The 16,666-nt window shown below is 39.3% G+C and overlaps 1 protein-coding gene across 1 annotated transcript; it reads right to left on the bottom strand.

The window, feature by feature from the left end:
- Window positions 1-6,453: 6,453 nt before the first annotated feature.
- smtnl1 (smoothelin-like 1) lies at window positions 6,454-9,499 on the bottom strand. Its single transcript, XM_017474667.3, has 5 exons — window positions 9,242-9,499; window positions 8,077-8,696; window positions 7,806-7,920; window positions 7,150-7,301; window positions 6,454-6,991 (listed from the first exon to the last, which is right to left on the bottom strand). The coding sequence occupies exons 1-5, from the start codon at window positions 9,287-9,289 to the stop codon at window positions 6,640-6,642; spliced, it is 1,287 nt and encodes a 428-aa protein (XP_017330156.1). The 5' UTR covers window positions 9,290-9,499; the 3' UTR covers window positions 6,454-6,639.
- Between the last annotated feature and the right edge of the window lie 7,167 nt (window positions 9,500-16,666).

Below are 16,666 nucleotides of genomic sequence, written 5' to 3'. Positions count from 1 at the left end.
TAAATAAATAAATATTATAATAAGAATAAAAAGAAAGACACATGAGGCGAAAAATAAAACTAACGCGACACAATAAAAAAAAATCGCTCTTCTTAAATGTAAAAAAAAAATAAAATAAAAAAAATGTTGCCTATTAAAAATTCCCCATAAATAAGTTTGACTTATGTTTGTGTGCGTCACACTGATTATTGGAGTGGCATCGAAACAAGCTCATCTCATGGAAAAATTAGGCGAATATAGGCTACAGAAATTTCAAATATTATACTTGATTTAAAATGTATAGGCATTCAGTCTATTTAAACATGATTTATGTGGACGTAAATGGCCCTTTAACCCGCTTTAACTGGATTGTATGAGCTCAAATAATATACAAAAAAAAACAACAACAAAAAACTGGTGCTTTTGAGCTTTTACGCACAGTTTCTTTCTTTCTTTAAAGTCTTCTGTCGGAAATCGATTTACCGCATCCTCTTTCTTTTACTTCTCAGCGCCCTTGTCCCGATTTTCGTCCGTTTCGGCTCTTTCCATTCCCTGTTTGTTTAAACCTCTTTATTTTCTGGGGTGATACAGCTGCACAGAGAATACTACAGTCCTCTTTTCCGACACCAAGCGCATTCCTCCCTTTTTTTCTAAAGGTACAGCCTTTGATTTCTCTCGCTTTTGCGCTCTTTTTATCGCCTCTGACTTGTCAAGCCGCAGCCGCTTTTGTTGGTTTCTGAGCCGAATAGACGGAAAGACCGGAGTGATGGATCCGTTTTTGAAAAAGGAAAAAAAAAAAAAAAAGGTTAAGGGTGGAAAAAGTTAACCGGTTGCCATAGCATTTATTTCAGTTCGACGAAACTGCTTTAAATGTTTAGTCGCTGTTTAGTTGGGATGATGTTTAGTCGCCTGCCAAATAGCAACAAATAAATTTAATACGTAGACTTATTATTATTATTATTATTATTATTATTATTATTATTATTATTATTATTATTATTACAAATATTATATATATATATTTCTTATGCATATATATTATCTTATATGTTATTATATATTATATAAGATATGTATCTTATATTATTCTTATGCATTCTTATCTCATATGTCCTTTCTCTAAATGGACAGTCTTTAAAGTTGTTTAAAAATAAACGAGTTATTTTTAATTAATAATAATAATTAAACAACAACAACAACAACAACAACCAAGCTCAGACTCGCAAGTTTAGACTAACACAGGTTAGTATTTGAATTACAATGATTCACTGGTGAATCTAAATTGACGCGATTTGTTAATATAACTAAATGTGTTTATATATATATATATATATATATATATATATATATATATATATATATATATATATATATATATATATAAAATTATATATATATATATATATATATATATATATATATATATATTAATATAAATAGACTGTATATATGTATATAAGCAGAAATAGATTCTAGATTATTTAAATCCGAGAGGAAAAAAAATTATGAAATCGTAATTGCGCATGCACGTGCGTAATATGAAATCCAGTGTGTATACCATAAACCATGATCAAACTCGCATTAAAATTCTAAATATAGCCTATTAGAACTTTCCTGGTTAATGTGTGCATTATAATGCGTTTTATGTTCGTAGTAAATATTCGTTTCCATAAAACAGTACTGGTTCACATCTTTACGCATGTGCATGCTTAAAATAATCACAACAATAACAACAACAACAACAACAACAACAACCCCATATTTCTTATTTACCTATAGAAATACAAGCGTTTAGAAATCATGTGTTTTGGGATCTAAAAGCGGACCATGCAAGGCGGTTTAGTGTCTCGATCCCTCTGAGAATAGCGCCTTATTTAGAGCTGCTTCACCACGTAGCCTTAATGATCACAGCAATGCAGAGAAAACGTGTTGGCAGAAGAAAAAACGCATCGCCCCACCAACACCAACCCTCAGATCAAAAACACTCAAGATTCTCAACCCACGAAAATAAACATTATACCAGGTTGCGCGAATGGGGGGAAAGAAAGAAAGAAAGAAAGAAAGAAAAAGATCGGCTACAAAATATTACGATGGTCATGTTACTTACAGCGTCTTCATGCATCTTATTCCGTCTCCTATGCTGTCATATGTCCTACAGTAGCGCTTACAGTACTGTTTGTCTCGCCTTTTTTCTGGCAGATTCACTTTAACAAGTGGAAACTTTGTGTCCTTCTGCGCCATTTTATACATGATGAGCCGTCAGTAATGGGATTATTAAACAAGGACGGTTTCAGGCGCTGGCGTTAACCTTTTTTTAATGCCTAATTAGGTTTTGCAAAGAAATAATTAGATTTTGCGTCGCGTACACACATTGCCCGTATTTTTTTTTTTTTTTTTTTTTTTTTTTTTTAACTGGCGCGCAAACACTTGCATCACGACAAGAGCTCCTTGTCGATCACCTAAAACAATATACATTCGGCGTCAGTGTACACAAGATGATTTTAAAAATATGCTGTGATCAAATATTGTACATAAATTAATTAGGTTTCGCAGATGGCCTGCTGCAGTGCAGGGAGCGCCCTCTGGTGGTCAAGGTTAACCTCAACAATTTACACACCCAGGCCAAAAACCACGGCGTAATGCAGTATTTTAGAGCTCAGGTCCTGCATGGAATAATTGAACTGCCCTCAACACTAAATCATCGACTAAATAACATGAGCATAATAAGCTGAGTCTTAATGAACCTGTTTCGGACTGAGAGCACTAAAGTATGCAGCTATGAATGTATGAAAGCGAGACCGTATCAGAAATAGAGGGGCCAGGCTGCACTTTACCTTGTTGCTGGGGTGCTACCATTAAAAGGACATTTTGTGCTTTAAGTGTGTATATTTTGACTGGACAGCTTTAAAAAATAATAATAATGTAAGGTAGGCTATTGGACCTGAAGGACCACTAGTCTAAAAGCTAATGAAAGATAGCTCATTACATGCACCTAAAAGATATATAGGTTAGTAAATGTACAAAAGATGGAGTTTGATGGTAACACAGAGACAAGGAAAAGTACAATATATTACCTTGGTTTCTCAGAGTGTACACCTGAGAAATACAACATTGAGATCCACAGATATTATTAAAATGCCTTGTGAGCTCCAAACAACTGGTTGTGTTTGTGTGTACGCTAGAATCTCAATCTACAATCTCAATTTCTACAATGTACAGACAGCGTGAAGAATGCCTCGTCTTGCGGCTCGGATCACTGTCAGCAGCGATTTTATTGGATCTAGATCTCGATTCATTTGTGGCATGTTTCTATAATATGCAGCACATACAGTAGAGACTCCAGGACAAGGAATGGGATCACTGGTGCAATGTGAACAATAAGCCCTACTGTTAAAGAAACTGGTTGTAAGTTGGCTCTGCTTTCTACACCCGGTCTAGAATATTAAAGGTTATGGATTACGAGCTGGTTCAAGTGTGTTAGAAGAAGGAAGCATTCAAACTGTGCAGGGCGTTGAATGTCCAGGACTTGCCTGGAGAACCAGTGGTAGAGGTACAGGTTGGACATTGTATGGGTTGATTGGAGGGGGGTAAAAGTAGAAGTAAAAGTATATGTAGAAGAATAAATGAGGCAATAAGCAATTTAGAATTCATCTTAACTCCTCATTTATTTCACTAATCCATCCCTTTGTCCCACTGCACCTGAGCTCCTCAGTGTCTTACGTCTAGCTCCATCTAGTGGTATTTTACAACGAATGCTTGCTAGTCACTTGGTGTTACAATCTCAAACATTTACATGTTCTTTTAAAGAACCCAAAAATAAGTTATTGGGTCAATCTAACTACTAAGTAAAAAGAAACCATCCAAGTCTGAAATGGAAAAAAAAAGAAAGGAGTCAAGGAGCGTATAGATTTCTTTTTTTGGATACGTGTCTGTAAAGTGAGAGCCAGATTCCTAAGGGGAGGTGATCGCTACACTGCAGTGTTTACTCCACAGTCTGGCAAAGCCAATGCAGTCTATGAAGTATTTATTAGAAATGTCTGGAACCAGCATGCGAGATTAATGTAAGTGTATAGTGCTCTGGTGTCAGAGATATCCCGCTCAACACCGTCCCCTCCATAAAACTCTCATCTCTTTCACAAAAAGCATTAATATATGCTCAAATTTAATTTAACCATTACATTCGATAAACAGATTGCCCAGACTCATTTCTCACTCTTGTAACGATGAACTTTTCCGACTATTATTAATTACTAAATAACTCACAGCAGTTAAAGTAATATAATTCTATAATATAGTAACACAACATGCCGTACGATATAACTGAATAAACTGACTTGACCTGATGGGATTAAACAAATAAGCAGGGCTGAAAGTATACACTCTACCATTCAAACAAGCCATACAAATTGTATTAAACCGTTTTGTTTTTACTTATAGTTCATTTAAATACATGTGCACACAATTGTTATGCTGTGTTCCAGTATGGGTTTGGTTGAGAACCTATTTCGATTGATTCTGATTCATTTCAGATTTTGGATGGCTGAGACAGCTGAGACATCTTCAATATGTTCTCCTTTATGTGTACTGTAAAAATCCCGGTTTACATCAGTGTCTTTTTTTTGTTGCTGTGATCTTCATGTCTGGAGATGTAAATATCATATAGCTTTTATTCTGGCTTTCTGGTGGAAATTCAAAACCTCATGGAGACGAATCGAGATCCTGGTTCAGGTAGAAACGGTCTGGTTGCTTTCCCAGGAATTCCCCAAGAGCCTATGTGTTTGGTGGGCCGGTGGTGGCCATCTTTGGTCAAACTTGCTGAAAAATTGTGGATCGGTGAAGGGTCCGCCATATACAATCGCCTGCAGCAAATAGACCAGTGCCACCACCAGGCAGGAGATCAGGAAGAAGGGCATGAACGGACGGAAATGAGTCCAGGCTTCTCCCAAAATGTAGCCCAGACCACCTTTATTGTGGTAATGAGTGGTGCGACGGGAGGACGGCAGAGGCAGACCAGATAGAGAACTGTCTTGAGGTGAGGATGAAGAGACGGAGGAGGAAGTCACAGTATCCATGCAAGAGATTATTATTATTTTTTTTTTAAAATCACACAGCACACCTTTTTTCCAAGGTGGTGCTCCAAAATCTTTAAAAATGTAATGAAAAAACCCCCAAAAGTTGCTTTCAGCTTGGAGGAATTACACGGAGTTATGATATTTAATTTTTCAGCCATGTAACATCCATCACAAGAATGACTTTTTTTGTATTACAATTTGTAGATCTCAGGTCTTTGGGGAAAAGAAAAAGAAAAAAAAAAAAGCAGCAGCTTCTCTCTATATATGTAGCTCGCTCCAATTCATCATTGTTGTCTTGTAGTTCAGTATAATTCATGGCCTACGTAGACTTCCCAGACTTCCTCTGTCCCTCTATGCTCTCTTAGCAAAACTAATGTCTAATATATTCTCTTCTTGTTTTCTTTTCTTCTTTACTGCTACTTAGCTACGCAGCTGAAGTGTCTTCCTTGAGTCCACAGGAGTGTTTAACAGCAGGGATAGAGCTGTGTCGCAAAGCTCAGCCACACACTCCTGCTATCCATGACTCATAGAAATACGATACAGAGGGACGAAGAGAAACGAAAAAAAGAGATAAGACCCCTAAATATATTTAGCCTCAAATGACAGGAACATGTGGAGGAACGCATGTGGCTAGAGACAAGGAGGAATTTGACACGTTAAATGTTCTCGCATTCACAGAGGTTAAAAAGCTTGAAGAGATCTGATCTCTTACTTAGGCCTCTCTCTCTGTTTCTCTCTCTCTCTCTCTCTCTCTCTCTCTCTCTCTCTCACACACACACATATATATATATATATATAAAATAGACATAGACTCTTTATGTACTTCATATTCCTGCTGTCATTATACACAGACAGACAGATATGAGATTGATATCAATCATGTGGTCAACTCTATCATTTTAGAGATTTGTGTGTGTGTGTGTGTGTGTGCAAGAGAGAGAAGGAGCGTCTGAATGAGAGAGCGAGTCACACCCTGTCACTGTAACCGATATATTTAGTGCGACTGCAGTTTTTTCACAGATCTTTACGTCTAATCTATCCACACAGTTGTTATTCCACAGGCTTCATGTTCCACCATGTCCTTTATTTACTCTATGAGTGCTAAAGGTTGACTCCGATTACCTTTGGCTCGAAAATAAAGTGAGATGGCAGGCAGGCCTACATGTTTCATCAGCATAAATGAAGCATAAATCTGGTTCCAGCATTGTTGTTCTTTTCATCCTCGTCCTCCGTGATCTTAGTATTCGTGTCATTAGTGTCCTTGAAATATGACTTACCATTTTTGTTCCTGACAAATATGTGGGTGGTGTCTCTGCTTTGCAGGGGTGTACGATCTTATCCGGAAAGGGCCGGTGTGGGTGCAGGTTTTTATTCCAACCAAGCAGAGGCCACACCCAAAATGTATTAGAATATGAGTTTTTATTTGCATATATATAAAAAATAGATATATCATTAAATGCCAGAATAACACAGTCAACAATCTTTGCAAAACATATTCACCAGAAAATGATTCATACTGTGAGAAATATCTTATAGGTGGAGTGTGTTTCTAAAATTTTTTTATTTAATATTATTTAAACCTGGGCTGCTAGGTTTGATCCGTCTCTACCTGCACGCTGCTTTCTCCTTCAGTGCCACCTGTCTCTTCATCTGCAGTCCCCTCTCCTTCTCTTTCTTCTTCCTCAACAGCGTTCTCTTGTTCTTCTCCTGTCTTCTGTTCGTCCGCGTCCTCTGCTTCCTCTCCTCGTTTGACCTTGTTTCCAGCCTCACCCTGATTCTTGCTTTCCTCTGCCTTCTTTTGCTCCCTCCTCTCTTGCTCAATTTTGGAGAGGTGCTGGCAGAGGGACTGAACGTAGGTGAATACACTGAAAGGATCTGGTTTGTTCCCCATTAGCACCATATCTGATACATCCAGGAGAGGGCAGCAGCCAGCTAGTGATCTGAGAAAATACGAGATGAATTGAAATGCTGTTCCTGGCACTCTTAATGCTAGGATGTTGATGTTTCTAAGTCATGGCAAGTGGTTGGAAGTGTTGTACTGGAATTTAGTATGTGTCATATACGTTCTCTGTGGGATTTCCCATTTAGACAAACGTACTCTGCCGTGCTGAAGGCCAGGGTGAAGTTCTTCTCTCGCTCGCTGGCTTTGAGGGACGAGAAGTCAAATGCGGAGGGGAAGAAGCGGTGAAGAAGTGCACAGAAGGCCAGGCCGTCACCCCAGGACGAGGAAAAGTTCTCTATGGAAACACCCTGGAGACACACAATAACCCAGAACTGTATAAAGAGTTCAAACTTTTTAATCAGTGTACACATCTAAGGAGCTAAATAGAGTGGAATAATAAAACACTTCAAGTGCAGCAGATCTCATTTGGGTGTAAAGGTCAACAGATATTAGTTAAAAATAATTCTATTCTGATATTTGTTTAGCGTGCCCTTGTTGTCTTTCCCTTCAATAATAATAATGGAAGGCCTAAGGAAAACTTTGGAACGGGGTAATTTCCTTTTTAAAATATCAAGAAGTAGAAGACACATATGTTTATAAATGTAAAGTCGATGACTAAAATGTATAACATTTGACTTGCTCAAAGTTAGATGATAAACCAGATGATCTAGCTAGCTAGTAATGTATCAGTTAAACAGCATGCCTATCACGCTAGTTAAAGGGACCAATCTCATCGGCTGTTGTCCATTAATTCAAAATTACTATGAGAACAAAACAAGTTATCTTCATCCTATCCATGGCAACATCCTCACCTCGTAGCCCCGTGTTTTGCTGCTACACCAGTGGAGGATTTTCTGTTTGATTGACGTCCCAACAGATACGCCTACGGATGTCTTCTGAACCTTAAAGTTGCGAACCCCTGGAGTCCTACAACAAACCAAAACAGCCTGTATTTATCAGTTCGATAAATACAGACATGGTACACACGAAAACAAACAAGGTACAGACAGACACGTGTTACAGTATTTCTAACACTAATTTCAGATGATGATGAAGATGATGATGGTGGTGGTGGTGACTCACGGTTCTTGTTGGAACTTTGCCATGGCTTCTCTTCTGGCTGAAGGCCTGGCGCTCCTCTGACGAGAAGACGTCTGCATGGAAGGTCTCGGAACAGAGGAAGAAGGTGTGCTCTTTCCTTTAGACTTCTCTTGTTTATCTCTGGTGCTTGCTTTCTTTACCTCAGCCTTCGCTTCACCTTTGGCCTTTATTTCCATCTCCGCTGCCTTTGGAGCCGGGGTTTCAGACTCAGCAATCTTCTCTTTCTCTTCTGTTTTCTCTTCTTTTACACACTTTTCATCAGGTTTAATTTCAGCTGCGCTGCTCCCTTTTCCCTGCTCACCAGCACTCTCTTTATTCTCCTTGAGTTCTTCGTCGTTTCCTGTTTCGTTTGTGTTGATCCCTTTTCCCTTTTCATCACTCTCTTTCTTTTCTTCTTGTGTTTCAATCTCTTTCTCTCCATCCGTGTTTCCGTTCCTCTCACCCTCACCCTCAGCGTCACTTTCTCGTTTGGTGGCTTGTGGATTTGGCTCTTCTTCTCCGTGCTCCTCGTTAGTCCTTCCTGCGGCGTCACTGGCTCCACTCGAAGGCTCTGTGTCCTGTCCACCATGTCTGTCTTCCTCATGGGGTTCTCCTGTGGCATCCTGTGAAGAAAAAAAAAACAAACCCACATTGGTTTATATATTTGTCAGCAGAAAATATCCCAACCTTTTAAGAATAGCTTACATTAGAAGTGTTTCACTGGATTCTACATGTTATACAGGTTTTAGCCATTTTTAATGACCGCTGTTCCTTGAGGAACAGTTCCAGGTGTCACATAAGGTCATGACCGGTCATAAATAAACCATAGACATTCCTCTTGATAAGCAGGTGCGTGTAAGCATGCATGGTCCTGCATATTAAATAGTTAGTAAAGTACAGAAATGCTGTAGATTCCTTGTGTATGTGCTCAAGACATAATCCTCCTGGAACACACGAACAAGGAGGAGATCCCTGAACAGTCCTTCAGATGGGAAGACATGACTGGGAGACGTTACTGTCTAATCCTCTTGAACTCTCGCTCCAGCTGTAAGATAGGCTTGCGTGTTACTGTTAATCTCTGACTAAACGGAAGACAATAACCTGAAGGAAAGACGAAAAATAAATCGCATAAGAACATCAAAGCATCAAATAAAGGTAATACTCTCACCGTGCTCTTCTCTTCCTCCATCTCACTGGCCAGTGCAGAACTGTCCATTTCTTCAAAATTATTACAAGATCAGAACAAGCGCTCTCTCTCTCTCTCTCTCTGGCTTTGTTTTTTTCCTTCTGTCTTCCGCCTTTGCAGTCCTCAAACTGCCTCTATCTCTCGCCCTCTACCTCCCACCTTCTCTCTCTGACCTTTATAACAACACATGCTACAGAAATAGGCAGTGTAGTGGTGGTAATAGTGGCTCAGCCAAACCCCCGAACAGCTGCTATTGCTGGAAACCAAGACAACATTATGCAGCATGCACACACACACACACACACACACACACACACACACACACACACACACACACACACACACACACGGGAATCTCTCCATCACTCTGCATGCCAAAACATTCCTGTCCGTCTGCCAAGGATTACATGTAATGACATATTTATTGACCGCATATGTTAAAGATCCATATGAATAGAAGCCATCGACACCCGAATCAATAACTGATGTCATGTCAGACACCTTTCTTGGAAAAGCTTTCTACAAACTTGGCTCTTAGATTTGCCAAATTGCTTAGGCAGAGGCTTCCAAACTCCTGCGTGTGTGTGTCTATCAGTGTATCTGTGAACTGTGTATGCTCAGTGTTGGTCCATGCTTGCAAGCCTTTCGTAAACTTCAAATGCTTGTGCACTTCATGGTGTTAATGTCAGCCTTCTGGAACCACAGATGTCTATTTATGTCTGGTTTTGTCCTCTAATGGTGCATCTTCTCCTTCAACACAAAGCAGATGGGGTTAAAAATAAACCCATCTCTCTCTCTCTCTTCTGCATAACTCCATATTATCAGTCTTCTTTAGCTCCTGCTATCTCTCCGACCCTCTTTTTTGACCCTGGTGGCTAAAATGTCAGAACTTTCATGCATGTGTGTGTGTCCATCTTCACTTTCCCTATCTTCTCCTTCACACACACACTCATACACCAATGGTAGCAGAGCTGCCATGCAAGGAACCTGCTTGCCATCGGGAGCAACTTGGGGTTCAGTGTCTTGCCCAAGGCATGTGGAGTCATGTGGGCTGGGAATCGAACCACCGACCCTACGATTAGCGGACAAGCACCTGAGCCACAGCCACCCTATACAGATATGGATCAATAAATATAATACAGCAGTAGTGTTGAGATGACAAGAACACAATAGCTCATGATGTGAGACTGTCAATTAGTTAGACAAAGAAATGTTAACGGGTCTAAAACCCATAAAATTCATCATCCACCATATAAGTGAATAGCTATTAGTGAAGCAATAATGTTTTTGCACTAGTGCATTAAAATAAACCTGCAATTTTGCCATGCAACCGGCATTGCAACAGCGCTATGGTATAATTTTATTCAAAGAACGTGTGTTAAGCAGAGGACGTCGAACAGGACAGAGTGCGGATCCAAGTGCAGGGTCTCATTGAAAGAAGCAGACAAATAAAAAAGCAACCCCAACATAAACCCACTTGAACAGGAAAAATAACTAACTAGACTAAGCAAATCTCAGTAAACAGACAGGGTCGGTACCAGAACGCCATGTGCACAAACTAAAACCTCCTTAAGAACAAACTAGCATAACTCCAGCAGCCAGGTTTCCACTGGAGAGCTGGTTATTTATGGGGAGAGTGCTGATGGGGAACAGATGGCTCTGATTAGACGCCAGGGGCACTAGAATGACGTAGAGGATCATGTGAGCAGATTTGTAGTTCTGTTTGGCTGAGGATTTTGGGAAATGGAGTTTGCATTTTTTAACAGGGAAACATTTCCTTTTTCTTTCTTCACACGTCCTTTCCATTTTCTTATTTTACTAAGACATGAAGGATTCCCCCCCCCCATTTCTATACAACACTGCTACCAATTAATATCATAAAGTGTTTGCAATTATCAGTATATAGGTAGCATGTGGATAAAATATAGTGAACACCAGAATTATTGGCTGAATGATATATATATATATATATATATATATATATATATATATATATATATATATATATATATATATATATATAAAATAAAATAAATACTGTACTAAATAGTTAAATAGTATTGTAAATATTTGCGTTCTCGAATGAAACACTTGGCAAGTCGGTATGAGTTCTAGTGTAACATCTAAAATGTGTTCCTCTCAAACCGCTGCACTGGGCTCTAATGTGACTGATGATGTAGAAACAACAGCTAACTCTAGAGGGCGCCAGATTCACGCTGTTTATTTATTTACACGGACCAAGATAAATATTTATTATATATATTTATTTATTTTATAATTCTTATATAACATTATATTAATTGGTTTTTGGCATCGGAAGAACACAGTCATACATACAATAACATTTATAAACATTTATAAACACTCCCCTTCCCCACCCCACCGATAACATTGAACATTTATGGAAATAAATAAATAAATAAATAAAAATACAAATATATAATAATTATTAAACGTTACTGGATAAGCCAATAGATCCACACTCACTCATAATTCAAACTAGTAAATTGCATTTTTTGTTTAAATTACATTTAGTTTAAGTAATAAAATCACGTTTCGATGGGTGACGGACATTAAAAAAAAAGTCTACAGCCCCCCCACCCCCCCTTAAAATGGCAGGTTTTTGTGATGAAAAATGAAAATCATTTCAGAACGTTTTCCAACCTGGATATGAAATGACAGCATATTAAAAACAATCATAAACATTTGAGGGAAAAATAAGGAGGCCTGAGGCGCAGTCGTTCCTGTTCATCCTAAAGGTAAAAGTAGTGTTGAGTTTAGGGCTGTGTGCAGGGCTTCTACACCAAACTTGGCAAACCATGTCTTCCTGGAGCTCCCTTTGTGCACAGGGGCACTGTCACGCTGGAACAGGTTTAAGCCCCTTAGTTCGACTGTAGGGAAATGTTAATGCTAGAGCACGCAACACCACAATAAAACGCACACAATAGACAATTACGCTTAAAATAGTCCAGTTGTTATGCCCTAATATGCATAAACACGGGCCGAGAATATCTTTACAAATACTGACTGGACTAATAAACAGTCAGAGCATTGTCTGTGGCGTGAATAACCCTAGGTTCGCTGACATGAAAGCGACAGCGTGTTCAAAAGCACAGCAAGACATTCCCTGCTCTGTGTTCATGTGTGAGAAACAGCACTGCGGTGTGTTTCATGTTTTAACTTTACAACTTGCTGCTTTATCCCCTTCATCCTTAGTACATCACTTCCTGTGGAATGTGTATCGCACTACGTACAGTGTAGAAGAACAACAGTTAGCTCCGACCACACAAACTCCTCGTATTTCCCTGGGAAATTGCTGCCTCAAAGCTTCTGGTGGAATGATGGTGGCATCTTCAGGTTTATCAAGAGGGCACCATCCTTCCTGAATGTTGTGCTGATGAGCCCACTGCATCTCCAGATGGTTCAGCACTGCATCTCTAGATGGTTCCCATGTGTACTCCCTTTGATGGCTGGGGCCCAGGAGGGGCGCTTCCTCTTTGGCTTCAGAGAGGGCTTGATGGCTTGCTGAGGAACCTAGACTTGTACTCTCAAGACTTTTTTAGTATATTGGCATGGCTATGCATCTTCTACAGCCTATGTTGGCTGGGCAGATCTTGGCTCTCCAACTACATTGTTTAGCGTCTGCCGCAAGGCCTGCATACTTAAGCCGCTTAAGCTCATAAGCCTTGTCCATGGTGTGTTCCCAGGGCAACTTTCCAGTAAGCTCTGTGATGGACATGAGGAGCAAAGAGGAGGACCCCAGTATGAGGTCTGGCGTGAGGATTGGTGAGGCGATCTCAGCTGGGAAACAGAACTTCTAACCCAGGTTGGTCAGCATCATCCAGTCCTGGCATTCCCTGTTAAATGCAGTGATTCACAGGGGTAGCTAGTGTTATGGGCAGGCGATATGATGATTTTAGATCATAAATGATTAAAATGTCTCCTGTATTTCAGCGCACCCGTGAGTACAGCGATACTAAACCCATACTGCCAATTGTGAGTCTTGCACCTGGGCTGTTTTGGGAACTTTTATTGGCTAGTCCACAGGGTTGGAGCTAACAATTACAGATGCATTTTAAAAAAGTACTGCTTATGAGAAAACAAGTAAGCACTGGAAAGACATCACTGATGCTGTGACATTTTACCTAGACACGAATATAATACAATGGTCTGCACTTATATAGTTTACACTGGTTCTCATTCACCCATTCATACACACACACACCAACGGTAGCAGAGCTGCCATGCAAGGCGCTAGCTTGCCATCGGGAGCAACTCGGGGTTCAGTGTCTTACCCAAGGACAAGACAATTTGGCCTTTGGAGTCACGTGTGCTGGGAATCGAACCACCAACCCTACGATTAGTGGACAACCCGCTCTACCACCCGATCCACAGCCGCCACACATACCCGTCAGAACGTTCGAAAACTCAGGTTTTAAGCAGCTTCTATAAATAGTTAGATCTTCATTACACCTTCCAGAGTCACAGGGCCAAGGTATAAATAACAGCTTTCCCAAAATATGCGAAACGAAGATTGGCACATCAGGGAAACATGACAAACTTGTTTAACCACATAAAAGTAAAGCAGCACAAAGAGTCTGCTGAAATCCAGATAGCATGGAGAATGCCCTTGAGTGCAACAGAACCTCAGCCTGAAACAAGCAACAATATGACATTAATTTAGAGAAAGTGCTGGAAAAAAAAGTAAGTGATCTCTGTTATGTTTTCTTTAAAGTTATGGTTTCTTCTGTTTCCTCTTATTAGTAGAGGAACAAAGTCAAGTCTTGTTTTGAGGAACAAAGTCAAATCTCATGATTTCCGAAGAGGGGTGACAAAATAAGATGTAAAATTGCAGACTAGTCAAAACTGGGCTGCTGGCAACCCTTACAGGAGTGCATTACAGCATCGTTTAGTAGATTCAATATATAGATAAACGATTCGAATAACAGTATCGCTGGTGTTCTTTCGAACAGTGTACATGCTTAAGGATATTTATGCATGAAAAAGTCATGTGAAATGTCTGAGGTTTCACTGATATGCATTGATATGTGTGTGTTTGCGTGCTCGTGTTCTCCTCCGTGTGTTTGCAACTGAATCATTTGATGCAGTTGGTCACGCTTAAGAGGAAATCTCTCAAATGTCTTGTGATGAGTAGTGTGAAAGTTCAAAGACCTGATCCTATTCCTGGCACGGTTGCATCATCAGAACCTGTGAGTTTATGAGGAACCTAGTCTTGTGCTACTCTGGAAGGGTACTAAATGTTCAGATCATTTTCCTATCAAAGTTCAGATCTGCCAGCCCTTGAATGAACAAAGTTTTGCACAGGAATGCCAGCGCTTTGTTTTATCATTCATACTGTATATAAGCAAAAAAAGATCAGTTTTCTTTTCCCGTCCAATAGAAACAGTAAATGAGCTCACTGATCTGGAAGGAGTGAAAGTGGCATAAGTGTTTCCGAACTCGCCAATAGTAACTGAACCTCTACAAGCCCCGTCCTGACACCCCATCTCGCATTAGTAGGATCAATCGATATCTTTGGCAGGATTGCTGGGTTCGTTTACATTTATGCCATTTGGCAGATGCCTTTATTTAGAGCGACTTACTTACATTTATACTCTCATTTATACAACTGAGCATTTGAGGGTTAATGGACTTGCTCAATGGCCCAGCAGGAGTCGCTTGGCAATCTTGGGATTTGAACTCATGACCTTCCAATTAGTCCAACATCTTAACACAGTGTGCCTCTGAGATAGCTCTGTGGTTAAGATATTGGATCACTGATTGGAAGGTCTTGAGTTGAAATCCAAACACAGCCAATGCTGGGCCTTTACGTATTCCCTTCCTGGAATTTTCAGCCAAAAATGAAAACAAAATAATTAATCAGGCCTACATCAATTGTTCAATCGAACACTGTACAAATACTTTTAATGGTAATGATAATTAGAAATCGATTAAAAACATTGTTGTGCACTGGCTAGAGCAGACACATGGTCAAGCCCATCATGGTAGAATCTGGAGGGTGCATATATATACAGAAAATGTACCTACGTGGACATTTTCTTAATACAGTCAAAATGTCTAAATTAAATGAGTTACTCAAACGTGTTTAAATGTCATATTTATTTAAGTTATAAGAACTCAATAACTGAACATTGTTCAAAAAACTCAACCTGGTTGAATTTTCTTCAGCTGTTAATTATTAGGCAGTGTTTTCTCAATGGTTAACGCTCTGGGTTATTGATCAGAAGGTCTGACCCTGGCTTCTTAACAAGCTCAGATAGGTGAAAAGTTCATTTTGCTGTTATGTATGACAAGGTATTAGTCCAAACCTTCTTCTTTCAAAATTGTCAAAATTTTCATTTTAATTTTTTTGGGGGGGTTTAGTTAGTTAATAAAAAGTGAACAGTCAAGTCATGTCAAGTTAAATTTATTTATAAAGCACATTTAAAGACAACAGCAGTTGATCCGAAGTGCTGTACATAAGGGACCTAGAAACAGTATAGTACAGTATAGAAGATGGATGGAAAATTTAAATAAATAAATAAATAAATAAATAAATAAACACATCCCTGATTTTTCAGTATGGTCCCAGACTTTTGGCCCCTGATGTTTAAAAAATAAATAAATGAATGAAATTATTACTATAAATAAACATTCATTCAAATCCCGAGTTTTTATTAATATGCTAATTCGAATGCGTTATCATTTCTGTAGTAACTCGTTCAAAGGGACTTGCATGGCTCACACGCTCACACATAATCTACGGATTTAAAAACAAAAGCGTCGTTATCTAACGAAGACGAAGGGTCTAAATGAGGTTTATTTTCTGTAACGAGGCGTTCATTTAACACTTATCGAAGGACTCGGCATTTTGTAATAGCAAAGTTAATGTTTATCAAATTTTCATAAAGAGAGGTTAGTGAGGGAAGGACTCCAAAAGTTTGTGACGGTTCTCTTTATTTAAAAAAAAAAACAAAAAAAAAAAAGTGTTTTATGACTGACTCAGATGCTTCACTGGGTGTCCTTCTAAGCCAGATATTTATTAGAAAACGTTTCCTTTCATTACAATGATACATCAGCCTTTACTGCCTTGTTTTAGAAAGCTCAATATGGAAATACAGTTGGAACACGAGACAAACACCTGTTGTGGAGAAATGCCGTTCTTTAATGCGATTAGCCGCTTTGGGAGTCGCTATAGACCTCCGAAGGCACAAGGAAGATTCGTGTCTCGTGTGCATGTCTCTGGCTACAATCAGTTCATGACAACTGGAGCGTGTGATAAAGGTTTATTCAGCCTCTGTTCTCACACTGTTTGTTTTACACACACCACTTGGGTAAGAAAAACGTCCGGCATTTTCCTCTCCACATGTGCAGCTTCCCTGAAAAAAATCAATTCCCTTTAAGAAC

Source organism: Ictalurus punctatus, chromosome 8, assembly GCF_001660625.3.
Source record: "Ictalurus punctatus breed USDA103 chromosome 8, Coco_2.0, whole genome shotgun sequence".
Taxonomy (NCBI): Eukaryota; Metazoa; Chordata; class Actinopteri; order Siluriformes; family Ictaluridae; genus Ictalurus; species Ictalurus punctatus.
Note: the sequence above shows the minus strand (reverse complement) of the source record. Positions and strands in the feature narration are given on the sequence as shown.

Coding starts and splice junctions, on each gene's coding strand:
- smtnl1 (XM_017474667.3), bottom strand. CDS start 9,289: ATGGACAGTTCTGCACTGGCCAGTGAGATGGAGGAAGAGAAGAGCACG. Junction 7,921..8,076: donor GCAAAGTTCCAACAAGAACC/GTGAGTCACCAC, acceptor GGTTTGTTGTAG/GACTCCAGGGGTTCGCAACT. Junction 7,302..7,805: donor GCAAAACACGGGGCTACGAG/GTGAGGATGTTG, acceptor GTGTGTCTCCAG/GGTGTTTCCATAGAGAACTT.